Source organism: Petromyzon marinus, chromosome 47 (assembly GCF_048934315.1).
Source record: "Petromyzon marinus isolate PM22_M1 ecotype Great Lakes invasive population chromosome 47, UKy_Petmar_22M1.pri1.0, whole genome shotgun sequence".
In the NCBI taxonomy this organism is placed as follows: Eukaryota; Metazoa; Chordata; class Hyperoartia; order Petromyzontiformes; family Petromyzontidae; genus Petromyzon; species Petromyzon marinus.
Genome location: NC_133713.1, coordinates 2651823 through 2678966, shown reverse-complemented (window position 1 = coordinate 2678966; position 27144 = coordinate 2651823). Strand labels below are relative to the sequence as shown.

The 27144-nt window shown below is 48.4% G+C and overlaps 1 protein-coding gene across 1 annotated transcript in view; it reads left to right on the top strand.

Moving 5' to 3' along the window:
- Positions 1 to 3117: 3117 nt before the first annotated feature.
- Positions 3118 to 27144, top strand: part of LOC116952589 (integral membrane protein 2B-like) — a 36843-nt gene continuing 12816 nt past the window's right edge. The window contains exon 1 of the mRNA XM_032972075.2: positions 3118 to 3427. Coding sequence (XP_032827966.1) covers positions 3341 to 3427 — 87 coding nt within the window. The 5' untranslated portion in view covers positions 3118 to 3340. The remainder of the gene's footprint in view (positions 3428 to 27144) is intronic.

Genomic DNA, 27144 nt, shown 5'->3' with positions numbered 1-27144 from the left:
GTCTACATTATAGACAGCCAGTACGCTCACTGAGGATAAGAACCAAGCTACAGTCTACATTAGACTGCCAGTACACTCACCCAGCTTAATAACCATTGCTACAGTCTACATTATAGACTGCTAGTACACTCACCAAACTTAATGACCAGGCCACAGTCTACATTATAGACTGCCAGTACACTCACTCAGATTAAGAACCAGGCTACAGTCTACATTAGTGTTTTTGTTTTTTATTACTTAATTTAATTGTTTCACTTTTTTCTATCTACGTGACTTTTCCGAACGAACCAAATAATATAAATTCCTGCAGTCATGAAAGTTTAAAGTAAAATTTGAGTCAGGAGGTTACACGGAGCATTAGGGCGGTGACGCGGACTAGCGGTGGTGTGTTTATCGCTTGTTCAAGAGGTTATCGGTTGGAAATCTCGTAGCCAGCCTGATTACTACTGCGGTTTGTAATAAATGTAATAAGTGCACGCTGTCTGCTTCACACTGGAAGATCCGACCATGTCATCTGCAACAGTCGACCATAGTGCCAGCATCATGGTCCATATTTGTCTATTTGATGAACTCTTTGATGTACGATAACGTACAGGTACGTCATTGGAAAGTAATCAGAAGTAAAAGGCCATGCAGGAGGGCGTGTGGTACAGTTTGGCACCAGCTATCATAGAGTGCAAGTCGTGTTCGCTACAGTTCTTTGCGTTGAGTAACAATGTCTTTAAAAACAGCGGTACTACGTCTCTCTAAATTAAATTAACGTTGAAGCGTTTGGGCGCGTTCCGACATTCAGCTTTGAACGGGACCCCCCACCCTGCAACTTTCAGTCGTCTCGGAACTGGAAAGGGGTAATTACACCACAAATTACTCACTTGGAATCTGCATACCACACACTGCCTTCTACCGCATAAGGACCCTCCTGAAAAGTTGTCGTGAGACTCGGTGAGGCTTTCTGAGTAAATGTGGTGCTACGACCGCGGAGCAACTCCGCAAGCGCCGCGATTCTCTCCCGGCCCCTGCACTAAACACACACCCGCACGCAGCGCACCCACGTAGTGTCCTCGCAGGGGATTGCCTGGCACATCGGGTTTTAATCCAAAGGGCGCCTAGAGGGAAAGTCCCACGGTTTCCTGGTGCCAGGAGATTGGCCGACCCTCGCAGGACAGGTCACATTGCGATGCCCCTAAAATTGGTTTAAAATTGTAGAGGAGCAGAAAAGAAAAGGTTCCCTGGGCCAACCGTAATGAGGTACAACTCGGGGGCGAGAACGGAGGGCGGAACATTGAGCGAGAAGGGTGCAAGCGCCCTCCCAGACAAAGGGGCAATGGGTAGCCGCCGCCGCTCGCTAGTAACGGGGGGGGGGTAACTGCAGGTAAGCGCACGATTGGCCGTGTGGTACAATGGCACCACGGGCCTTTGAAGTTAAGAGAATAAAAAGAGTAGCCCGGGACGATTTCAGTCTCTTGTCTTCAACCTCCGGGCCGTCCAGACCCACTCCCTGATGTCCTGCCTCCTCGAACCACTCGCAGCCTCCGTGTGATGCCAGCAAGTGCTGCTACGAGGCATTAATAGGTAAAGTTTTCTCCCGTCCTTCTCCCTCCGACTCTTACAGCGTCCGTGCGACGCCGTCAGTCCAACTTCGAGGTACGTGGTAGGACGCTTGAGTGACTGGGTTTGTAGGCAATGTCAGGCAAAGCTCTTCTCGCAAAATATTCCCCCTCCAGGTAGCGTGTATTTGCGCCGTTCATAAACTTTAGCTCAGAGTATCGGTGCAGTGTGATTTGTGTGTGTGTGGGTAGAACCTCGGCGTGGTGTTGGTAAGTTGAGGGTGTGTGTGAGGCGCGCGTGTATTAAAACATACACGGCCGCAGACGCTCGCGTGTCTGTGCAGCTGTGCCGCGCGAGTATTAGGGTGGGGGAGGTGCGACGCGCATATTCATACCGCCGTTTTTAGCGCTAGCCTTTGTGTGCAAGCGGCTTTGGGCTTAACCCCCCGGAGGTACGCGTGCATATTCATACCACCGGTTTTTTTTAGCGCTAGCCTTTGTGTGCAAGCGGGTTGGGGCTTAGCCACCCGGAGGTGCGCGCGCATATTCATTCCGTCGTTTTTTTGCGCTAGCTTTGTGTAAAACAAGCGCCTGCAGGGGCGCGCGCGTGCACGCAGCCGCCTTCACATTCGTGGTGTACGTGGGCGTGTGCGAGATAACCCCGGGCGGTGGTGAGCCACCCACTTAGCGATGTCCCTCAGAGAGGGCGCTGGCGCGGGGGTGGGGGGTCGATCACCCGATCGGCGGGGGCCCGTGTGGAGGTGGTGGCGGACGTGGCGCCCCGCCCGCTCACAGGGAGCGGGCGTCGGCCCCCACATTAACAACCAGAATAGTAAACGTTATTTGGTGATGCTGCTGCTGTTGGCAGTGGTGCACAAGCACAATAAGTGTTTGTGCGTTGAATTAATTATTAAATAGATTATCTCGTCTGGTATGCAGTTCTATCCAGAACCTGACACCAGCTGTATATTTGGAGTTTGCGTGTCTCTCTCTCCCCGTGGTCGGGTGGATTTTTCTCCGGGTCCTCCGGGTTTCCCCCTCCACATTTAGAATCAACATCACGCGTTTAGAGTATTTGGCTGCTATAAACTTCCACATAAGCCACTTTATTGAGCTTTAATGTGTGGCTAGGTTGCTTCTGAAAAAGACCTTTGTAGCTCAGTGGGCCTTACCTGGTAAAATAAAAAAAATAGCTTAGCCTAATAACAAAATCTCGTCAACAACACTGCCTAAACGAAAGCAAAATAAGCAATGGTTCCTAATGGCCCACGTACTGTGGGGACATTTCCCGAAACGTTGCCAGAATAAAAATTGGGGGGGAGATGCAAAAACCACGAACACACACAAAAGAGCACATCCCACTAATCGAAATACAATGGAATCTAGAAGAAAATGAAATCGATACAAGGAATCGATTCTCGAATATGCGGTGGGGGGGAGGAGTTAAATAACCTCGCAACATCGTCGCGTGATTGGTCGACCCGCGCGGGCCCACGTGGTGGCGTCTGCAACCAATGAGGGGGGGCAGTGCCCCCTGGTGTCGAGTCTGACGCAACCCCCCCCCACCGCCGCACTTCGCCTTTTGTCGTCTGCGCGGTTCGCGAACGTCACCGCTGCGCCACCGCTCCTCCCACCACCACCGCCAACAACAACCACCAACATCATCAACCACCACTATCAACAACCACCACTATCGCCCCGCCTTCCCGCCAACTGCTCACTGAGCCCCCGCCGCGTCCGCTCGAGGAAGTCCGCCGCGAACAACGCTCGTGAAGCATCTTCGCTCGCTCGCTATGGTGAAGATCTCGCTCGGGGGGCCCAAGCCGCCCAGGGACGAGAAGGAGGAGGAGCGCAGCGCGGGCCTCATCGCGACCGAGGAGGTGAGCCGAGATCCCGGGACACCCCCCCCCCTTTCGCCGTACCCAAACCGGACTACCATATGCAAATAGCGCGCGTGCGACATTTACAAACGATACCGCAGATTAGCGGCGGGCGGCTTCGGTGACGATGCGTGGTAAACATGGGCGCCCTTTTGGAAATGTTACCGCGGATAGGCGGCGTCGCTGCGATGTTAAAACGAGAGGCGGATGTCGCGACTTGAGGGGGATTGGCGGAGTTGAAGCTTCATCGCGCGCGGGTGCCAGTGTCTGTGCGCGTGCACGTAGCCTGGCACAAGAGCCGCGGTGACGTCACCGACACTTCGTTGCGGATGGCGCTGCTGCTTGTTGTTGTTGGTGGGGAGCGGTGGCGTAGCGGTTAGCGCGCTGCGCATGCGAAGCAGGCGACGGGTTCGTTTCTCGCTCACGGCCACCAACAAACCGGTGACGATCGTCTGCAACCGGTCCCGGGCCTCCCCTAGGTCGACTCGGCCTCAAATGAGTACCCGGCGCGGTGTGTTGTAAACATCGCCACCGGGGAGACAAAGGCGGCCGTGCGCGATGTTGGCCACCCACCCCGGCGTGTGTCACAGTGCTTGCCCCAAGAGTCTGTTAAGGCTACACGGGGGACCTTTGTCTTTGTACAACGTTAGTCGCCGTGTAAATGCCGCTCGAGATTTTGCCAAATCACTCGGCTCCGGGGGTGAAAAGGAAAAAGCCAGTCTGTAATCGGGCGACGTTTCGGACCATGGGCCGTCATCGGACATGGATTGGAGATCATCGTAAACGGATGACGTACACACCACGTATATCGTGTTGCGTCAACGTGGAACCGGACTATGGATTATTGCTGTGGATAGACGCGCGATGCAATTTGCTACAACATGCAAGCCATGGGCATTGTACAAATGCTACCGTAGATAAGAATGCACACGCAATGCTGCGTGTAAGCAGTTTTTTGTATTATTTTAAGACCCCGAGTTCTGCTTAAATCTCATCACGTGAACTTTACAATATTGTACTACGGTATGTAAACGAATACAGTGTGTGTATGTACCGTACTGCTGTGTGTAATCATTTACTGTCCTAATGTTAGTATGGCTAAGGAGCTTACAGATGTAAACAATGCAATATACCAACACGGCCGTAGAGATGAACCAATTTGCCAGCGTCGCAGATAAGCACACAAATGCATTGGTTACCCAACGTGTAAACGTAGGACTTCTCTACACACTCTCGACTGGCTTCGTCGTCATCGTGATGATGCCACTGCTGGACTAACACACGTCAAAACAACACAAACATATAAACTAATCGGCGACGTTTCGGACAACGGCCCCTCATGGCCCTAGAGAAGCCAGAGTGGATGATACGAGTTTGGTGACTGCTCTTATGGTACCATAGGGGGGTGGGCTGGCGAGAATTCCATTAGGCTTTACCCTACCTGGCAATTCTCATCATTTGGATACTGGCAAGAAGATCCCATCGATGCAGAATGTTTTCTGATTATCGGGATTTTTTTGTTTAAATTAGGCTTTTGAAACGTCAGCAACCTGAAAGCTATTGTGTAACATACAAGCCCTGCACTGCTGGATGTCAGGTCGGAACATTTATTTATACTGGAGGAATCCGATGAGCTGTAAAGCTCTTTTTTACCTCGCAGATGGCCCATAGTCCAGCGATGCATGCCAACAATCCATCCTGACCCGTGTACAAGTCGTCACCTCGCTGACATTCTCCGCGCCCTAGAGTTTTGTTTTGTCCTCTCTGCGGGTCGTCTCGTTTAGCTGCCCGTTCCCGCTCGGCTCAGTACGGTGCGAAAGAAGTCGTTGCCAGTATCAAAGTTTGAAACATAAGAATAGGTTCTACCCTTTCTGGCAATAAAACAGGAGGTGTTAAGATGTTCAATCACCAGATAGATACATTTTGCAAGGAATCAAGTCTGAATTAACCACACGTACTTGTGGCAAAACATGTACTTTCTGTTCGCCTTTTGGCGTTCTCAGATCCGACGCTGAGGCAAGGCCATAAGAACTGCTCTCTCTGGTGTAGGCCAATCAGTTATATTATCACTGATTGAATGCATATATTATCAGAGCATGTTTGCACGTTTTGCCAGAAGTATGTGTGGTTAATGCAGACTCGATTCCTTGCAAAAGGTGTCAATTTGGTGTTTGAATATCTTAACACAACTCTTGTTTTATTGCCAGAAAGGGTAAAACCTATTCAGATGTTTCATACATACACATCGTCACCAGTGTCCGTCCCATCGACCCTGATCGCCGACGATCAGTGTTGGCGAAGCAGACTTCGTCCTTGACATGGCAGTGTGCACGCGTCTGATATTGGGGTTGTTCCTCTAAATTCGTTTGCTTCCTCTTTCTGTGTGAGTGTGCCACGTACGTTGTTGTGCACAAAAACAAAGCCAATGACACATAGATGAAAATTTTTAAGTATATTTCACGATTAGGATCGTGTCTTTTTGTATGAAGTATGCATAATTGTGGAATTGTACTCGAATCGAAAGATGCCTAGGTGGTCGCTACCGTGGTCTGGTTCATCAGATGTCACCCAGTGGCTATAAATACCTAAGGCAATTATTTATAGCCGTATCGGCTTCAAAATCACGTCGTGAAGGGGAAATGATGGAGTACTTTGATTAAATTAAACATGATTAAAAACAACTGGACTTTTGATAATAACACATTATTAAACGTGGTTGTATGCCTTGGATCGTTGTTTTGCTGGGTGAATGCCTCTCCCACATGCTGCATCGGTCACGGAGGGACGGGGTGGGTGGTTGTGTGACCATACTTCAAACGCACGCTCGTCATTGCGGGTTGCTCAGATGTCACTTAGCTACGCTTGCTGCTAGCCACGTACTTGAACTCGTGTTTGCCGGGTTCGTAGAGCAGTGTGTGCCGCTGCCAAGTTGATTATCTGATGCGTGTGTCGTGACTGTGAATGTCACTGTGTGGTGCCGGGCCAGCGAGGCCACGGCAGCTAATGTCATTATGTGCAGCCCGGTTTGCTGGGCATAGTACCAGTCCTAGCGGGGCTTGGGTGAGTGCTGGTTAGCGCAGAGGCACCGCGTACAGTGTGCGGTGCGGGCTCCCGGTGAGGGAGCGAGAGAGAGCGTCAGCCAGCCAGGGTTACGTTGGGGCATGATACACTGGTTGACCTGCCGACACGTGACCGGATGATATTGGAGGGGGGCCACTGGTGAACGGGGGCCGCTGGGTGGTCACGTGGTATAGAAGAGCTCTCGGGAGCCTTCGGGAAAGGGCCATAGAGAACGAGGTGGACGGGGCGAGAGGCAGAGCCGGCCCGGGCCGATATAACGGGGGCCCCCTGTGGGGCTCGGAGTTCTTCTGGTTGTTGGTGAAGAAGATCCACGTCGGGTTGAAGAAGCCTCTAGCCACGCGGTCTGGGACCCAGCTTGTGGTCCGGACGGGACCATGTCTAGTTCTGCCATAGCGTGGTTAGATGGGCGTTCAACACCCGTGTATAGATTACACTGTGTTGTGTTGGTGTTAGTGTGAATAAAAGTGTTGCTCCCAAGATAACGTCTGCGACTCAATTGGACTCACTTTACGTGTGCATAAAGACGTATGAACAGATATGATTAGCGTAACTTTGAGCCCTTGTAAAGATCCCTGAGATCAGCTGGACCGCGGCACATCTCGGATATTTGTCATTTTCCCAAATATGCGCAGATCGTTGGAAAGCGACCACCAATGTTTCTGTGGTCTGCAGATAAACTTCACAAAATTGTCCAAATTTTGGTCACCTTTTGCTGAAAATCCACGTCAATCGGCATATTTGCCCACGGCGTGACACACTTAATTTGATTGGTGGTGTAAGGTTATTGTTGAATCATTGACAAGTATGTATCGATGTTGAACTTCTTTTGCACCGTACGTAGCCAACTGGTGGTCTGACCCAAAGGAAGCTAATGATGGATCGTAATGTTTGTAAAAGCCTGTGTGTCAAATTCACGGTGGAAAGTTAAATGCTCATAACCCCGCACTGGCGACCAGCGTGGGTGAAGTATGGTCAAGCAACCTCACGTGACTGACGGCGTGTAGGGGGAAACCCTTCATCCAGCAGTGGATTGTCACAGTGGCGCTCTGCATTATTGTTTTAAGAGCATTATTTGATGATGCTGTCGCTGCTGCGTCGACATTCCGGTTCCGAAGCACAAATAACAATAAACAAAACGCTCAACGCATTCGTCAGTAACACCGTGTGGCCGTAAATGTGAAATATATAATAATAATAACTGACGTTTCGGGCAAGGTCCCTTCTTCATGGCACAATAATAGAGGGGCCAGAGAGATCGTGGATAAGGTGGCAGTCTCGAACCCTGATCCCCTACCTGAAACGTTGCCAATTATAAATTATTTTTACCATTCTCGCCCATACACTTATTTACGAATGTTTATTTTTTTTATTACTATTTAATGTCACTGGAAGAGCAGCTGCTGCTGCTGATCGTGTCGGTGTGGTTGATTGCCGTTGTTGTTGTGCTTGTTGATAAATAATCCGCGATGGCGGCTTTTGCTTGCTGTCCTCCTGCGGCTCCGTGCTTGTTGTTGGTCGGCCAAATTGGTGGGTACGCTCTTTCTACCCGCCAGAGGAATGTGGCCTTTCCACCAACAGAGGCCTGTAAACAGGAGATAAGCATCCACCCAGGCGAGGGTGTGTGTTGTAACCCTCTTATCTCCTGCTACGTCGGCATCATTCATCCATGATTCATCCGTTGCCGAATAAACGCCGCTCATCTGTCGTCCTCCCGCGATGCGACGACCCGCAACAGCATCCGGCACCCGATCCCACTTCGTTGCTCCGTCTCCGCGCGGTGTAAAGTTCTCCCCGGTGTGTTTTTCCTTCCCCACCCTTGACTGGCACTCGTCCCTCTCACTCCGTCTCTCCATCGTTGGTCTCAGAGTCGCCAGCCGTCATCCCTCCTAGCAACGTGTGCACACTTCACGTTACGGTTGTGCGCATTGTAAACCACACATTATTTTTATTGCAATGCACATTACAATGTGTGTTTGGGGTGGGGGGGGAGCGGTAGTATCGCGGTTCGCGAGGTGTGCTACAAACCCCGGCGACCCGGGTGCGATTCCTGCTCACGGCCAACACCAATGACGATTAATCTGAACCGGTCCAAGGCCTCCCCTGGATTGACTCGGCCTCAAATGAGTACCTGGTGCGGTGTGTTAACATCGCCATTGGGGAGACAAAGGCGGCCGGGCGTGGTGCTGGCCACCCACCTCTTCGAGTGCTGTGCCGGCCTTCATAGGTGCTGCTCGTTAACATCGCTTGCCCCAACAGTCTGTTAAGGCTATACGGGGGATCTTTGTCCATTTACAGTGTGTTTACAATGTATATTACAGTTGTGTGGGGTATTGTAAATCGAACCTTATTTTACAATGCAAATTTTACAGCGTGTATTGTGTTTATTCCCTGATCTAGCTATTCCCTTTTTCCTGTCTCTCGGGTGTAACTGAGATCCTCCTTCCCTGCTTGCTCCTTTGTGTGTACATTTCGGCTCTTGTTTTATTGTCTCTGTCCGTATCCATTTTGACCGATCCATACCTCGGAGCTGGGAATATGCAATGATTATATCCTTTCCACTTAAGGTACATTTAGTATTCAAGTTCGCCTTGACAGAAGCCTCTGCATCCCACTTTATTTTAATTAAAATTAGTATTACCACCAAATATTTTCTATATTTATTGGCTTTTGAGCCTGGCCAGCATATTCGTGCAGATGTTTTTGTCAACACTGTCTATCGCTTTATATATTATGGTTGGTTAGCCTGTTGGGTATATTAAAATTAACTGATGTGTATTATGTTTATGTTCTATATTGTTCGTTTATAGGTACTGTATGTACTTGTGTTCGTAAACTCGAGTGTTTTTAAACTAAAATTGCGCACACAGGGTAAACATGGGAACATATAGCACTGCCGTAGCTTGTCATTAATAATGCACACGTAGCATGGCACGTTGCATTGGTCATGTGTGGAAAGTGTTGCTGCTTCCATGGGAATGTGGAAATCCAAGGGACCGACTGTCCCTAACTCACGAGCCAACCCTGCCCACTAACCAGCTAGCCACTTAACCCCAACCACCCTGCAAGCCAGCGATGAGTACAAGCCCTCTCACTGACCCAAACCAACTCGCTAACCAGCCACCATTAACAGCTCTACCTCAACTCTAACCAACCAGCCACTAGCCACATGGCCTACTCCAACCCTAACCAGCTAGGTAGACAGCCACTAGCCATACCCTGACTCTAACCAGCTAGCTAGCCGGCCACTTGTGCTTGCCCTACCTTTAACCAACTAGCCAACTAGCCTCCAGTACCAGCCCTACGCGTAACTTGACCAACTACCCACTGGCCCAACCTAACAAATGAAGTCACTCGTGTTAGCCCTAAGCAATTAGACGACCAGCTGTAATTTTTAGCCCTACCTCTAAGCCTAACAACCCTGAGAACTAGCCTCACCAAAGCACTGTCCTATAGCCTACTTAGGCAGGGAGACACTGCCTGTTTTAGTATGTACACGATAGGCTTAAGTGCAAGATTCCTTGGGTTGTATGGCAGTGCGATTACCGTGTGGGTTATATGTCAGCGTGTGGTGTGAGTGTCTCTCTCTCTTGATTTGAGCAGGACGGCTCATCGTGAGAGACTTTCTCATCCGGTAAAATTATCGCTGCCATAAACCCTCTCATAATCATCATAACCACCATTTTGATAATTATAATCAAATGTCATTTGTGTTATCTTGTTTCGACTGAGCTCTCCATCCCATTTGTTCGTCTTCATCATTCATTTTGGCCATTGGCTAAAATGAACATTTACCTGAACATTGACGCACATTTGAAAGAATATCTATCTTTGGGAACCGTTTGCCAGTATCCAAATTAGTGAAAATAAGAATAGGTTATACCATTTACTAGCTTTACTACATCACAGATGTGACGTCACTGCTCACTTGCCGTGCAAAATATATCCATTATTGTGCCCCCCCCCCCAAAATACAAAAATCTACGTCTATTCTTATACTTTTTGCATTGTGTACAGTCTGGAAGCTACCCACATGCCAAATTTCAAGTTTGTTGCATGTCGGGAAATATGCTGAACATTTCTAACAGACACACATTCACGAATTTCCCTTTTATATAGACATAAAGCAGGAGGTGTTCAGATGTTCAAAAGTCTAATCGATTCCTTTTGCAAGCCATCAAGTCTGCATTATCAGAGCATGTTTGTTTGCATGTTTTTCCACATATTTAATAATAAAAATAATAATTAAAACTTGTAATGCCCCACACAGTCAGTAGTTGCTTGCTTTCAAAGCAAGAGGATGTACGTGTGTACTGGAAAAAAGGTCCGATTTTGTAGCTGCTCACTCCGAGCTATAAATGCTCTGATAGTGCATTGTCTTTGTACTGTTTGCCTTTTGGCGTTCTCTGGTCTGACACTGGTGTGACTATGCCCTAAAGAAGGCTGTCTCTGGTGTAGGCCAATCAGTTTTAAAGACTTATCAGAGCATGTTTTTTTGCATGTTCACCACAAGTATGTGTGGTTAATGCAGACTTGATGCCTTGTAAAAAGTTTCTATTTGGTGTTTCAACATATTAACACCTGCTTTATTGCCAGAAAGGGTAAAACCTATTATTATTATAATTTTAAAGAATATATGGATACCGTGAAACTGGTATTGGCTAAAATCTCCCAAGGATAAAAAAGTACCTGCAATCTACTCAATTCAGATTACACACAGCAACAATGCTCCTCCTGCTGTTAACGTGGCAGGACCCTCCTGACAGTCTTGAGACTCAGTGAGGTTTTCCTGGGTAAATGAAGAACAATAATACGAATAAATGAAGACTAATACAACCCGCTATATTTTTTTATTTTTTGCCAGGTAAGGCCCCACTGAGCTATGTAGCATTTTTTCAGAAACGACCTGGCTATTACAAATAACAGCTCAACGAAGTGGCTTATAATCACATGGAAATTTATAGCAGCCAAATTCTCTAAATGCGTGATGTTGATTTGAAATGTGATGTCGTGCCATATGGTGTAGCCTTGCTGTATTCTGTGTACTGGTTGTACCGTGCTGATGCCATTCAGAACTTGGCCATGTGCAGTCGTTTTTCCGATTGTTTTCTTGGTGTTTTTTTGCTATTACCAGGCCTCTCTCTATTTGTAACCAGGTCCCAAATTCTAAAATGTGCATTTATTGCCCAATAGGTTTTGTCTGTGCCGAAAATAAACCAAACCAGTGGTTGTTGAAAATAAAAAGGTAAAATTTATTTATCCTGGAAAATCCAATGAGCTTTGAAGCTATTTTTACAGATATTCAGTGGGGGGACGGGGTGCAAAACTTACAACAAGACAACAAGACGATAGGAGTGCAGAGTATAGGACAAGTAGGCAAATCACTGAAAATAAACAAACTAACATTAAACTATTTTTGTTTCACCAGGTCAGGTCAACTCAACTATGTAGCTCTTATTCAGAAGCAACCTGGCCACAAATTATTTCTCAACGAAGTGGCTTATCATCTGGAAATTGATATCAGCCAAATGAATAATAGACTTGGTTCCACCATAAGAATGTAGAATTTACAGCACTGGCTCAGCTCTGTGAGTGTAGATGATAACCTTTGAGTGGCTCTTTGCATGATAGTATTCTTTAGTACATTTGTATAATAATGTATTTACTTATCCAAGAGAAACCTTGCCAAGTCTTCATACCTTCTCTCAGGAGGGTGCTGCGGTTGGAGTGTTTGACAACATTTTTTTTATAGGTGAGGAGTGTGTTGGTTCATTTGGGATGGAAAAGTTAATTAAAAATCATACCATTCACGAGAGGAGATACCGCTCAAAAGTCCATACAGATGGGTTCACATATCCACATACAAGCCACATTCTCTACTACTGTACTATTCTGTACACTTAACACCGATATGCACTCCCTCGAGGCAAGTGCTGTTAGTGAGAATCTTTAATGGTGAATGGTAACAAGGGGCTGGTGTGACTATCACCACAACTGACTGCCTTTGTCTCCGCCATTGCCGGTGTTTAAAATGCCGCAGCAGGTACTCGTTTAAGGGTGAGTCGACCTCGGGGAGGCCCGGGCTAGTTCAGATACTCGGCACTGGTTTTATCTGTGAACGGGAATTTAACTTGGGTCTGCAGGTTTCGTAGCAGAGTGCGGTAACCACCTATGCACACTATCGCTCCACCCATCGTGCACACTGATATGCACACATCGACAAATACACACACGAACACACTCAAACACTCATTGCTCTCACACTTTCTGACACACGCAATATTAAATACTCACACACACCCACTTGCACTCTCTTTCCTACACACACTAACATACACACACTCTCTCCCACACATGCACTTACTGACACTTTCATGCACGTGTAGTGTAATAGCGCCAGCTGGTGGACAGCAGCGGCAACTGGTGGACAGACAGCACACACGCCGGTGGGGGTGTGCACGGCGTATGGGCAGAGAGGAGGAACTGGGGCAAGGGTCACGGAGGACCCCATCTGGAGGCCCCTGATGGAGCCTGCTCGCGGGTTTGAGAAGGGAAGCACGGTCAGGGTGGAGCCAGGCCGCGCTGGTAGCATAAAAGGAGCCGAGAGCGGGAGCTGGAGGCTGCCGGTTCTGGGAGTTGTCTCGTCGTTGCTCTCGTCTCATCGCCGTCGTCGCTAAACGTCTCCGCTAGATATTGCGCTACGAAGGATAGGAGTTGGCTATCTCAGTCAGCGCCGTCAGTGTTCGACGGCTAGTGTAATGTACAGGCTAGCCTAAGCTACTGTGGAGAGTGTTCGGACGAGACCGTAAAAGTTGTTAATAAAGTGCCTCCTGTAAACTCTAAATCGTTGACACTACACACGCACAATCTATCATGCATGCACTTTCTAACACTCGCATGCATGCACTCACTAACACTCACTTGACAACACGCACAAAGATCCCTGTGTAGTCTTTAGCAGACTATAGGGGGCAAGTGCTGTTCGCGAGCAGCTATGAGGGCCGGCACGGCACTCGAGGGGGTGGGTGGCCAGAACCATGCCAAACCACCTTTGTTTCCCAAGTGGCGATGTTTATACACTGCACCTAGTACTCATGTGAGGCTGAGTTGACCTAGAGGAGGCCCAGCACCAGTTAAGGAAAATCATCACTGGTGTTGGCCGTGAGCAGAGAATGTAACTGGGGTCACCGGGTTCGTAGCACAGCGGCGCTAACCACTACGCTAGCCACAAACACTGAAATGAACACACACTCGCACGCTCAATTGTCATGAATGTTTGAACAAATATGACGTCACAGCTGCATCACCTTTACGTTGCTATGAACATGATGCCCCGTGATGCTATGACGCGACTCTTTTCGACCACTCTGAAACGAAACAACGATCTAGATGATCCAATGTTTCAGGTGCTCATTTAACGCTGAGTTCTATTCCCACTCAAGGTCACCATCGGTGATGAATATCTGAACCGGTTCTGGATCTCGCCAATGTCAACTCAGCCCTTAATAGTGCTGTTGACCTATTAAGGCTGTGCCGGCCCTAATTAGGTACTCGCTGCTAGGATCACTCACCCCAACAGTCTGGTAAAGGCTCTACAGGGGATACTCTTTGGTTCTATTGGGTAAAGTCACGTAGGTGAAAATAAAATAACAAAAAATCACGACGTTTCGGCCACAACACAAGCGGCCTTCATCAGGTGAAGGGACGAGACTGTCTGGAGGACAGCGCTGGAGTGAGAAAAGCCACGCTTAGATCACGACCTTTAAGCTGTGTGAGAAGAAACAAAGTGCCTTGACAAAATTGTTTCTTCTCACACAGCTTAAAGGTCGTGATCTAAGCGTGGCTTTTCTCACTCCAGCGCTGTCCTCCAGACAGTCTCGTCCCTTCACCTGATGAAGGCCGCTTGTGTTGTGGCCGAAACGTCGTGATTTTTTGTTATTTTATTTTCACCTACGTGACTTTACCCAATAGAACCAAAGAGTATGGATCCTAGCAGTCACGAAAGCTTTAAATCTAGAATCTACAGGGGATCTTTTTCTTTTTTTATTAGTGTGTAAAGCATACGTATGGTAGAGATAGTGTGAGTGTTTGTGTGAGTGCTATGATGGCGAAATGTTTACTACCTCGTCTGGTATGGAGGAGGTGTGGTGGATTTGAACCCAACCCTGACGCCTGCGGTTTTGTTTGCATGTCTCTCTCCCTGTGATCGAGTGGATTTTACTCCGGGTCCTCCGGTTTTCCCCTCCACATTTAGAAACGTGCGTTTAGAGTCTTTGGCTGCTATAAATTTCCACATGATAAGCCACTTCTTTGAGCTATCATTTATGGCCAGGTCGTTACTGAAAAAGAGCTAGATAGTTCATGAGGCCTTCCCTGGTAAAAATTAAAAAATGTTTATAATTTAGCTTTAGTGACAGTTTGTTAGTGTCTGGGAGAGATGGTGTTATTGTGTGTCTTTGAGAGTGCCAGTGAGTGTGCGAAGGAGAGATATATTATCAGAGTAATCTGAAAATGGGCGAACCCATCCCTCGCGCAGGCCATATGGTGGTGTGTGTCGCCAAATCTGCGTTTCTATATAAAGTGTAGTCTCGAAAAAACTGCTCGCGAGATCCTTTTCTTGCGAACGATGATTGTGCAGTATTCCAACGTAACTTTGGTGACAAAATAACCTGCTGGTATTTGACATCCTTTAGCTAAACATAGCGACCACTAAATAAAAGCACACATTGACGTCACCCACCGTTTACCATCAGGCACGGTGGTTAGTGGTGGTCGTTTCTGCTCGTAAATAATACACTAGGGTTTACTTCCCTCTTACTGTATGCAGTGGAGGAAGTCATCTTGTTGCTTAATCTTAAAGAGCACAACGGAAAACCCCGCGCATTGTTTGGGGGGGGGGGGGGCTGTGTGTGCCGCCTGTATATACACGTCTCAGCCCTTCATGTTAATCCACCGCTGGATTACCGCGTTGGTCATTGGTGGGGGGGGGGGGGTATTTTACCGTACTTCAAAGCACCGTCCATTGCGGTCTGCAGCAAAGGCATTGGGGGGATAATTCTGTTCAACGGTGGATCTTGCTGCAGCGCCCCCCCATGCTGATAACTTTGGCCTGCAGCAGCAGCCTACAACACCTGCATCACGATAATAATAATCATGGTAATTATTTCAACTTGTAGCACGCCGCGCAGTATTCGCTCGATCGCGACGACAGGAACCGCAAGGCCAATTGGAAGGAAGCAGCCTCCGTGGTGAGGAAGTGGCACCAACAATTTCCCAAGCTCAGCGGTCCTCTATATTAAGGTGTTGGTCAATTTAATGAGTTGTTTCCGTGTGGGAGGAAACCAGCACCCAGGGAAAGCACACGCGTGCAAGGGGGCAACTCTCTATCCCCTACAGATGGGGAACAGGTGGAGTCCATATTTTTCTGCACCCGCCTTCATGGCGAGCCAGGGTTACGGCTTCCTCCTCGACGCCCACGGGAAGGGAGTTTCTCGGCGTTTATGTGCGGTGATCCACCAACCTCTACAGGGCCCCGTGTGAAGCCACCACCACTTTACGGCTATGCACGGTGGCCGATGACCCATCCAAGCACCAAACGAGCTCAACGTAGCTCAACTTCAGAGATTGGGTGCTGTCCGGGTGGTTTTTGGTCATATATCTGGGCGTGCGTAGTGTTTGTTTAGTTGTCCTTCCCCGCACCTCCGATTAGCACGGTTGGCGACATATAGCGCGAAAGATGTTCAACATACAGTACATACATCATGGTCTAAAATCCTCCGACACGATATTTCTGCGGCACCTTCCGTTCCCCCCGGGGTGGAGGAGTGCTTTAATTCTGTTAACTGGACCAGGAAAAAAAAGCATCTGCTGCCCTGTTATTCGCAGGACTGCCGAATAAGCCTTATTTATAGTCGTGCTTTGGCTTCCCCCCCTTTTTTGCGGCATGTGAACCCGGTCATGGAGCCGTGGGAGCAGAACCCACGTGCCTGTACAGGAAACGCAACCACAGTGAGACGGCACTGACACTTGTGCTTGTGACACAGCGGGTGACACAGCGGGTGGCACACAGTGAGTGCACACAGTGGGTGAACACAGTGGGTGAACACAGTGGGTGAACACAGTGGGTGATACAGCGGGTGGCACACAGTGAGTGCACACAGTGGGTGAACACAGTGAGTGCATACAGTGGGTGAACACAGTGGGTGAACACAGTGGGTGATACAGCTAGTGACACAGCGGGTGGCAAGGTGAATAACAGCCACGCCGAAGAGCGCAGTGCAGTGTGCTGCACGACAAACGCGGTGACCAGAGTTCGACTCCCGTTCACACCCAGCATTGGCGAAATAACCAAAACTCGGTGCTGAACTTCCCTGAGGTTGACTCAGCCAAATAATGAGTGCTTGGTGCTGTGTGTAATTTTTTTTATTTCACCAGGTAAGGCCCACTGAGCTGTATAGCTCTTTTTCAGAAGTAACCTGGCCACAAATAATAGCTCAACGAGAAGTGGCTTATCTAGTTGGAGATTTATAGTAGCCAAACACTCTAAATGTGGAGGAAACAACCGGAGGACCCGGAGAAAAGTCCATGTCATCACGGGGAGAACATGCAAACGCCAATTACACAGCAGGTGTCGGTCGGGATCGAACCCACGACCTCCTGCATACCGGGCGAGGTATTTAACATCTCGCCACAAATGTTGGTGGGGCGTGGTGCTACGAGCTCTAGAACAGCACTTGCCCAAACTGGGTGGGGGGATTTTTTTTGTCTTGACTCGCGTTGTGGGGAAAATTTATTTCTGACTTCCTGACAAAATAACAACGAACTGCGGGAACAGAGGCACCCAAAACGGCACTCCGCTTATTGGTGGCCGTGGCCACTTTACGGGAAAACGGTGCCCCCCCACCCCACCCCGTCTCTAACGACCCCGGTTGCGATTTCCATAAATGCACGCGATTAGCAGCAACTGGGCGGAAGGATGGGAGACTTCCCTCTTGCCTCGCCGTCGCGGCCGAGAAGCGACGCGCGGCTGCGCGAGCCTAAGCGGCTTTATGCAGCATCGCGCTGCTGGCGGCCCTTGCTGGCTTTTTACAGTGCGGTTGCGTCGGAGTGACCTTGCCCTGGCGAGAGCTGCCCAGCCAGTTGGTGCACATTGTGCTCGGTGCTGGCGCTGTGGGGCGTAGCTACTGTGCCGTGTAATCGTTCACTCCCTTTGCCTCCCTCGTGATGCAATGAGGTATCGCCATACAGGGTCACGATTCGATTCAACGGTCAATTCTTTCTTGTGTGATTTCTGCTGTGTTTATTGTTTCGTCCATGCTGTTGTCGTTTGTGCCTTCTGGCTCTATCTCCTGCCGATTTGGTGTCATTTCATATTTTCTGTCTCACGTTACTGCTCTTTTTTACCATGAGCCTCAAATAAACACATTTCCATAGCTACATTTAAATGACAGTGTTGATGTAGTGCTTACCGCACTGCGCAATGAACCTGGTGACCCGAGTTCGATTACTAGCCGCGGCCACCATTGGTATCCAAGTGATGTCTCAACCGGTCCTGGGCTGCCTCCCTTCACCAACCCACACTGACCAGATTGGTGAAGTATTGTCAGACTATCCGTGACCAACATAGCATGAGGAGGCCTTAATATAGCAGTGGGAATGGCTGGAATGTTGCTGCTCCGACCTATGCTGCCAACAACGTAACAACCTGTCGTGGATGATGGTCAACATTCTAATCAACTAATCCACAGCTCAATCCTGCTTTAGCTTCCCCGAGGCATGATAAGGCTGGGTGCATTCCGGGCGATGTAGTTACATGCAGAGTTAATACACAACAGCGTGCACATATGAATCGTTCAACATGTGTGTGATGTTTGCATGGCATCGTCACAGTGATCACGTGGTATTGCCTCAGGACGGATCCTTAGAGTAGGACCACGTTGTAATCCAGCCGGATGCTGCTCTATTCGCATGTGGAAGGGTCTCCCAGTGAGTTACACTCCCGGATGTGCATTGACTCCACCCGTCATGGCTCCCGAAATTGTATACGAACGAGAACCGGTTTATGGGCCGTCTCCATCGGTTGTTCTGTGGGAAAAAAATAATCTGACATTGGACTGTGGAATTGCTTAAGAACACTGGACATAATTTGAGGATAATAATTAAAAGAATAATTTAAACTTGTAACGCCCCACACAGTCAGTAGTTGCTTGCTTTCAAAGCGAGAGGATGTGCGTATGTACTGGCAAAAACGTCCCATCTGTAGTTGCTCACCCCGAGCTCTAAATGCTGTGATCGTGCATTGTCTTTGAACTGTTCGCCTTTTGGCATTCTCTGTTCTGACACTCGTGAGACTAGGCCCTAAAGAAGGTTGTTTTGGGTGTAAACTCATCAGTTTTAAAGACAATGTATATATTATCAGAGCATGTTTTGTTTACATGTTCGCCACAAGTACGTGTTGTTAATGCAGACATGATTCCTTGCAAAAGGTTTCTATTTTGTGTTTGAACATCTTAACACCTGTTTTATTGCGAGAAAGGGTAAAAGCTATTCTTATTTTTTCGTACGTATGTACATTGAAAAATGTTCGCACCATACGTAGCCAACCGAGCTCATCGGAGAATGACTCTGAGGAGCCAGAGACAAGTGGGAAAAGCTGCCATGTGGTGAGCCGGCGAGTACCAACAGTTGCCCGAGCTTTGCGGTCCTCTATATTAAGATGTTTTCAGCCAGTTAATGAGCGTTTAACACACATTGTAGGAAACAGGGGCACCCGGGGAAAATGGATGCATTTGAGGGGTGGTGGGGGGCAACACGCTCTATCCCCCCCTACAGAGGGAAATGAGTCCACATTTTCTCGACCACATTCTGGCAAGCCAGCTTACGCCACCTCGACGCCGACGGGAAGAGAGCTGCGCAACATTTGTGCGATCCACCAACCCTCGCTGCTGCTGCTGCCGTCAAAGTGCTGGATTACTATAAACTATTTTTTTATTTTGCCAGGTAAGGGCCCCACTGAGCTTTATAGCTCTTTTTCCGAAGTGACCTGGCCCCAAATGATAGCTCAACGAAGTGGCTTATTATCACGTGGAAATTTATAGCAGCCAAATACTCAACGCACGTTGATTCTAAATGTCGAGGGAAAAATCGGAGGACCTGCAGCAAAAATCCACGCAACCACGGGGAGAGAGAGACGTGCAAACTCCAAATATACAGCAGGCGTCAGCGTTGGGATCGAACCCACGACCTCCTCCATACCAGGCGAGGTAGTTAACATCTCGCCACCGCGGCGCGGCATTACAGGCCACGTGCAGCGTAGACACCCGCTAGCAGCCGGCAAGGGTGGAGTTGCTCTCTTGCCCAACCTGGGACGTTCTGTGTGGGAGGAAATCCACCGATGCATGCAGCCATGAGAACACCCACGCTGTGGTACACAGACAACCTGTTCGGCACCTGCCTGCTGTACTGACTCTGATACCAGGAATGGGAAGGAACAAAATGTGAAAAAGAAGCCTGGTGCTAAGTGCCCGTTGGTGGCGGGTTGTTGTTATAGTTATGGTCTTATTGGTTAGTCTGGTAAGGAGTAGGGTTAGGGATCGACTCTGATTGGCAAGGCATACTTCTCTTCCTAGCAAGGAGTTGGCCATTGGTTCAGCTAAGCGTGTCATTTAAATAATAATAATATTTTTACTAGATTGTTTCTGCACACAAAGGCCTGCAGCAGAACGTTGGGTGACAAACAACCGCACGTGGTTGTTTATGTACCCCATGCGTCCTGATTGATGGGGGGGGGGGGGACAGTCAAATGTTCTACTTCCCTTTGATAGTGTGCTGTTTTTTAGTTGTACGCCTTTTGGCCAACACCAGTGGAGACTAGGCTCTAAGAAAAGCCGTCTCGGGTGTGGACCAATCAAATTCAAGGACAGTGCATATTATTATCAGAGTTGTCTCTTTTGTTTGCATTTTGACTGCTTGTGTTGTGGTTATTGCAAACATGATGCCTTGAATAAAGGTGTCAGTTTTTGTGCCAGTTAAAAGGGTAAAACCTATTTCTATATCTTGTTACTGGCAAAGGAGGTCTCATAATGTAAATGCTCACCCCGAGCCCTCAGTACTCTGAAAGTGTGCTGTTTTTGAGTTGTACGCCTTTTGGCGTCTTCTGGTCCAACATCAGTGGAGACTAGGCTCTAAGAAAAGCCGTCTCGGGTGTGGACCAATCAAATTCAAGGACAGTGCATATTATTATCAGAGTTGTCTCTTTTGTTTGCATTTTGACTGCTTATGTTGGGGTTATTGCAAACATGATGCCTTGAATAAAGGTGTCAGTTTTTGTGCCAGTTAAAAGGGTAAAACCTATTTCTATATTGTACTTCCCTTGTTTACCGGTGCATCACCAAACTTAAAAAAATAAATAACTGTGGCCAAGCCCTTAACCTGTTCTATGAAGGTATGTAAGCGTGACCGCATCTCAAGACTCTGCACGCGAAGGAGGAACATGTACATCGTGGCAAGAGTGGCAAGAGGGAAATAGTTTTTGTCATTCATGCAGTGCGAGAGGTTAGGAGGGACAGGAGGTTATGGGGCAGCGAGGGGCGGTCACAGGAGAAGGCAAAAGATCTTAGTCCTGGGTTTTGAACAGGGGAAGGTAATCCTAAGCCGCAGGTGATCAAGGGGGATTCTAGACCACAAGGGCAGCAGCAGAGTAAGTGAAAGTTAAGGTATATTGTTAATGGGGTAAATCCCACTTGAGCTATTCATATTTATATTCTATGTTCTATGGTTCTTCTATGAATTTTATTTTCAAATGCTACCTGGCCGCACACACTAGTTCATCGAAGTGGCTGATGTCATCACGTGGGATTTTATAGCAGCAGCCATATAGTCTAAAAACATATGTTTATAAAGGCGGAGGGCAAAACCGGGAGGAACCCGGACAAAAAATCGACACGACCACCATGGGGAGAGAGAACACACGAGCTATAAATATACAACAGGCATCGTCAGGGTCTGGGATCGAACCCATGACCTCCAGTGTACCAGATCATTCCCACTCCCATCCCCCCGCGTTTAATGGTGATTGATCTGGAGTTCCAGAAAAAAGGCCTCTTAGAAGCAGGCATAGAGAAGAGAGCGGAGTGAGATGAGAGTGGGAGAGGTCAGGATGCCCCAAGTCCATAGACGGTCGTGAAGAATGTGAGGGAGATGTGGCTAATTTCGGCTGGGTAGGGAGCCAGTGAGGGATTTGTAGACTCTTGGGGGCGAAAGTAGTCCAGGCAAGATGTGACGAAGGCCCCAGCGGAACCCATTCGTTGACGGATGGTGGGCTGGGGCAACACCCCCCTGGCTGGGATCTGAACTCGCAAGCTTTTGACTGAGCATCGAGCACTTTGACTGCAGTGCCATCAAGCTGTCCTTTAATCAATCCGGCTGTCGTCGTTAGTCGACCGCCGGTATCTGCGAATGAAGCGCTTTTGCGGCGTGCCCGTGTGTGTATGTGCGCCTGTCTGCATTCAAATGAGATTCGCAGCATTGCACGTTGAGGCCTTGGCTCCAGGCAGTGTTGTTAGCAGGTGAAGTCTCACATTGTGCCGGCCAATCCCGTCCACCGCGCCGTCGCTCAAGTGCATTCTAAACCTTTGCACGTTGAAGATCTTGTTTTTCAGGTTACGCAACCGTCAAGGACAGATTGTGTAACTGGGGGAAATGAGCCAGTGTTTTACTTGTTTATTTTAACTATTACGGTCAGTTCTCCAGCGATTGCAAGTTTGCGTTCTAAGGGAGTCTATAATTCCCTGAGCAGCACGCCGAGCCAGCATCTCTGACATCCATCCAGGATTAAAAGGTTTGTGGATGTGATGAGCAGATGGCTGCACAAAAACCCTTCCGCGTAAATATTACTGGGTTGCTCGGGGGGGACTCACCACGGCCATGTCTGAGGGAGGCACTGCGTTGGCACCACCAAGATGGCACCGCCGATACCTCGTTGATTGGAAGTGTTCAGCTGGCCGCGGTTAAACCGAGTTCTTGAGAAGAAGTTACTTTGATGGTCTCGTCTTGGTCAGCAATGATTTTACAAAAGCTGTTGTGTACAGGGTGGCCCATCTGTCTTGTGACACCTATTTAATTCTCTAAACCTTAATAATTTTTAAAGGCAGCTTTATTTAAAGCAGAAATGACTGTAAAGGCAAAACAAATTAGGGGTCAATTCATTGGGGGTCACAAGACATCTGGACCACCATGTACATTTTTATTCAATCTGTCCTGGCCCAGCTCTCGAGACGGCGGCTGTTTCGGCATCTACAGATTGTTTAATCTGTATAATTAATTGATTTCTATCATTGGCCTCGGCTTTGCTGCTTCCTCCCTTGTCTGCTGCCTCTCGTGTAGCCTAGCATCACCCGACCTTGACTCCAGAGGCGTGTCCAGCAGCTCTCTCTCTTTGTTCGCTACGCGAGCCCACTTAGGTTCGCGGCCAATTTGCATTTAAATTCCCTCTCGGGGCTTCTCAGTTTTAAGGTTACAGCAGGTTGCTGTTGATGTCGCCACACCATGCCAGTGCTTTCGTCCGCTCGATTCCACGCCACGGTGGCTAGGATACGTTAACTACTTCGCCTGGTATACAGGAGGGTCGTGAGTTTGATCTGACCCTCGCGCCCTGTATATTAGAAGTTTGCATGTTCTCCCTGTGGTCGTATGGAATTTTCTCCGAGTCTTCCGGTTTTTCCCTCCACATTTCTAAACGTGCATTTAGATTACTTGGCTGCTATAAATTTCCACATGATAAGCCACTCCGTTGAGCTATCATTTGTGGTGGCTAGGTCGCTTCTGAAAAATAGCTACACTGCGCAGTGGTCCTTGCCTTACAAAATAAAAAATAGTTATATCGTTTAGTTATAGGGATTGCACAACCATCTGAGACCGCCCCCACGATCTGTGCTTAGTCTCATCACCGGCCATCTGCATTGGGGGGGGGGCTTCCCCCCTTGGCTTTAGCTCAGCAGCTGTGATTTTTTTCTTTAACCGATTAGTGCCCCCCCCCCGGTTCCACATTGGTGGCCACTTGAAACAAAACCACATTTCTCAGCTTCAAACATCACCAGTCTGAACTTGCAATTTATTTTGTAACCCACTGTCTTTCACACTTGCATGGGGGCCGCCCGTGCTTTAAAGGAATGACTCTCTCCCCACTAGTCCTGCCCTGGATGTGCGTCCAGTCCGACTTGAAGCCCGGTCTCCAGATGTTTGCTGTGCCCTACGGACGTGTCGACATCTGAGCCGTCGGTTGCGCAACAAAAGGACACCACGAACCAGACGGCAGGCAGTCAGGGTTGTGACGCCCCAGTGACAGCTCGCAAATGTCCGGCACCCGATGAATCGCTGAGCCTATCAATGGTGGAACGTAGTCTATCTACCGGAAGCAGTAACTGGTTGTGCAACTGGTTGCAGACACATCCATGTGTAAGAATGAGTTGCATTCAACCAATGTTTGCAGGTGTCGACCTGACTAAAGGCATTGGAGTGACTCCCAGGAACCTTCAGGGAAACAACAGGGGATTGTAAATTGACTGACGTATGGACGTATGTTGAACTTGTTTTTGCACCGTACGTAGCCAACCATGCTAATCGAAGATCGTCGCTTTGCTGTGAAACTGTCAGCGTTTACATTGTGCCTGATTGAGTTATGAATGTAGTTTCTGCGCTGAGTATAGGTTCGTAAAATGTTTAAAGCAATATTTTCTTTCTGTCATGAAACTTAATGGCTGTAAGGACTTGACTTCTCAATGCTGATTCCATGGTTATTATTCAGCTGTTGGTTAAATAATTCAATTTAGTTTTTCATGGAGTGATGCAGAACCAAACTGCATGGACATGGCATGGAGAGGCCTTCACACAGCAGTCGATTAACAAAAGACCCAATATATTTTTCTTAATTCAAATAATGATTTACAGAGGCAAAGATCTCACCCCTATAGCATTTAACAGGCTATGACGGGCAATTGCTATTCGCGAGCACCAATGAAGGCCGACACTGCACACGAGGGGGTGGGTGGCCAGCACCACACCTGACCGGCTTTGTCTCGCCAGTACTGGTGTTGACACACCTCACCAGGTGCTCATTTAAAGCTGACCCGACCCAGGGGAGTCCCACGACCGGTTCAAATAAATAAATAAATCATAAATGGCACTGTTATTCCTCGTGAGTGGGACTTAAACTTGGGTTACCGGTATTCGTCCCAGCGCAGCGTGCGAAAAGACTGTGCAGCCCACCCACGCCAGACAAACTGCACGATCGCGCAGAGAGAATTGCGTCGATGGCGAAGCATGGTGGCATATTGTCAACATCGGCCTTGGCGACCTCTCGTCTGGTTTATCTCCTTCAACGTGGTAAAGCGGTCGATGGGATGAATTAACCAAACCGTCAAGCGATCAACTTAAGAGTAGACGAGGAGTGGGCGCCATTCAGATGTGCAGGAGGTGTCCGTTTAGTTTATTGGGGTAATAGATTGGTAGCCTGCTCCAATTGACAGGTTAATGAGTTGATTGGTTGCTGCTGATGTTGTCTGTGTGTGTATCAAGTGCACAGTAGGGGGCACAGCTGGTGCATCAGCCAGTCATCTTAGTCAGTTCACCCATGGCACCTGGGTCTGTCCCGTGACCTCCTGCCAGCGGGCGTTCGACACTTCACAAGCACCGTGGTGACGTCACCGTCACTTAGTAGCGAATGGCAGTTGTTGTTGTAGCAAGTGCATTTCGGGCTGGAAAGTGGTGCGTGATTGATTGGTCAATGCAATTTAGGCAAGTAAGCCGTTGACCTTTCTGCTAGTCGATACATCATCACTACAATTGGAGGTTATCATTGAAGCTGAAATCAATAATTATTAGTCTCATCTCCACTTATTTGTAATGTCTACGTTTCTATTATCTGTTGCAGCTGTACAGCTTGCACCATCTACAAGAATAAATTGGTGTGCATAGCACGAGATATATATCAGGGACATCGTTTGCACTATATCTCATCTGTAATGTCTGTTTTTTTATGTCCTGCCTGCCTTCTTTGTATCGTTTGTCACCCCTCAGCCATGTCTCATCTGTACTGGCTCATTCCACTTTATCAGTCCTAACAATATCACAAACTTTACACACGCCTTCGTCAACTCCCCTTACATTTGTTAAATTCTCTAAGGACGGATCTGTTGAACTGACCCCGACCCGGGTGTGAACTTGCACACTTACGTTTGTGAGCTGCGTGCTGTAATCACGGTGCAGCTCTGCTGTTTGATTAGGGAAATCGGTGCCATGGTGTCCCAAGCAAATTGGGCCTGGGTGTATGTGCTACGAACCCAGCGACCCGAGTTCGATTCCCGCTCACGGCCAACACCAGTGATGAATATTTGTAACGCCCCACACAGTCAGTAGTCGCTTGCTTTCAAAGCGAGAGGATGTGCGTATGTACTGGCAAAAAGGTCCCATCTGTAGTTGCTCACCCCGAGCTCTAAATGCTCTGATCGTGCATTGTCTTTGTACTGTTCGCCTTTTGGCATTCTCTGTTCTGACACTCGTGAGACTAGGCCCTAAAGAAGGCTGTTTTGGGTGTAGACTCATCAGTTTTAAAGACAATGTATATATTATCAGAGCATGTTTTGTTTGCATGTTCACCACAAGTACGTGTGGTTAATGCAGACATGATTCCTTGCAAAAGGTTTCTATTTTGTGTTTGAACATCTTAACACCTGTTTTATTGCCAGAAAGGGTAAAAGCTATTCTTATTTTTTCGTACGTATGTACATTGAAAAATGTTCGCACCGTACGTAGCCAACCGAGCTCATCGGAGAATGACTCTGAGGAGCCAGAGACAAGTGGGAAAAGCTGCCATGTGGTGAGCCGGCGAGTACCAACAGTTGCCTAAGCTTTGCGGTCCTCTATATTAAGATGTTTTCAGCCAGTTAATGAGCGTTTAACACACATTGTAGGAAACAGGGGCACCCGGGGAAAATGGATGCATTTGAGGGGTGGTGGGGGGCAACACGCTCTATCCCCCCCTACAGAGGTAAATGAGTCCACATTTTCTCGACCACATTCTGGCGAGCCAGCTTACGCCACCTCGACGCCGACGGGAAGAGAGCTGCGCAACATTTGTGCGATCCACCAACCCTTGCTGCTGCTGCTGCCGTCAAAGTGCTGGATTACTATAAACTATTTTTTATTTTGCCAGGTAAGGCCCCACTGAGCTATATAGCTCTTTTTCAGAAGTGACCTGGCCCCAAATGATAGCTTAATGAAGTGGCTTATTATCACGTGGAAATTTATAGCAGCCAAATACTCTAAACGCACGTTGATTCTAAATGTCGAGGGAAAAATCGGAGGACCTGGAGCAAAAATCCACCCAACCACGGGGAGAAAGAGACGTGCAAACTCCAAATATACAGTAGCCGTCAGCGTTGGGATCGAACCCACGACCTCCTCCATACCAGGCGAGGTAGTTAACATCTCGCCACAGCGGCGCGCCATTACAGGCCACGTGCAGCGTAGACACCCGCTAGCAGCCGGCAAGGGTGGAGTTGCTCTCTTGCCCAACCTGGGACGTTCTGTGTGGGAGGAAATCCACCGATGCATGCAGCCATGGGAACACCCACGCTGTGGTA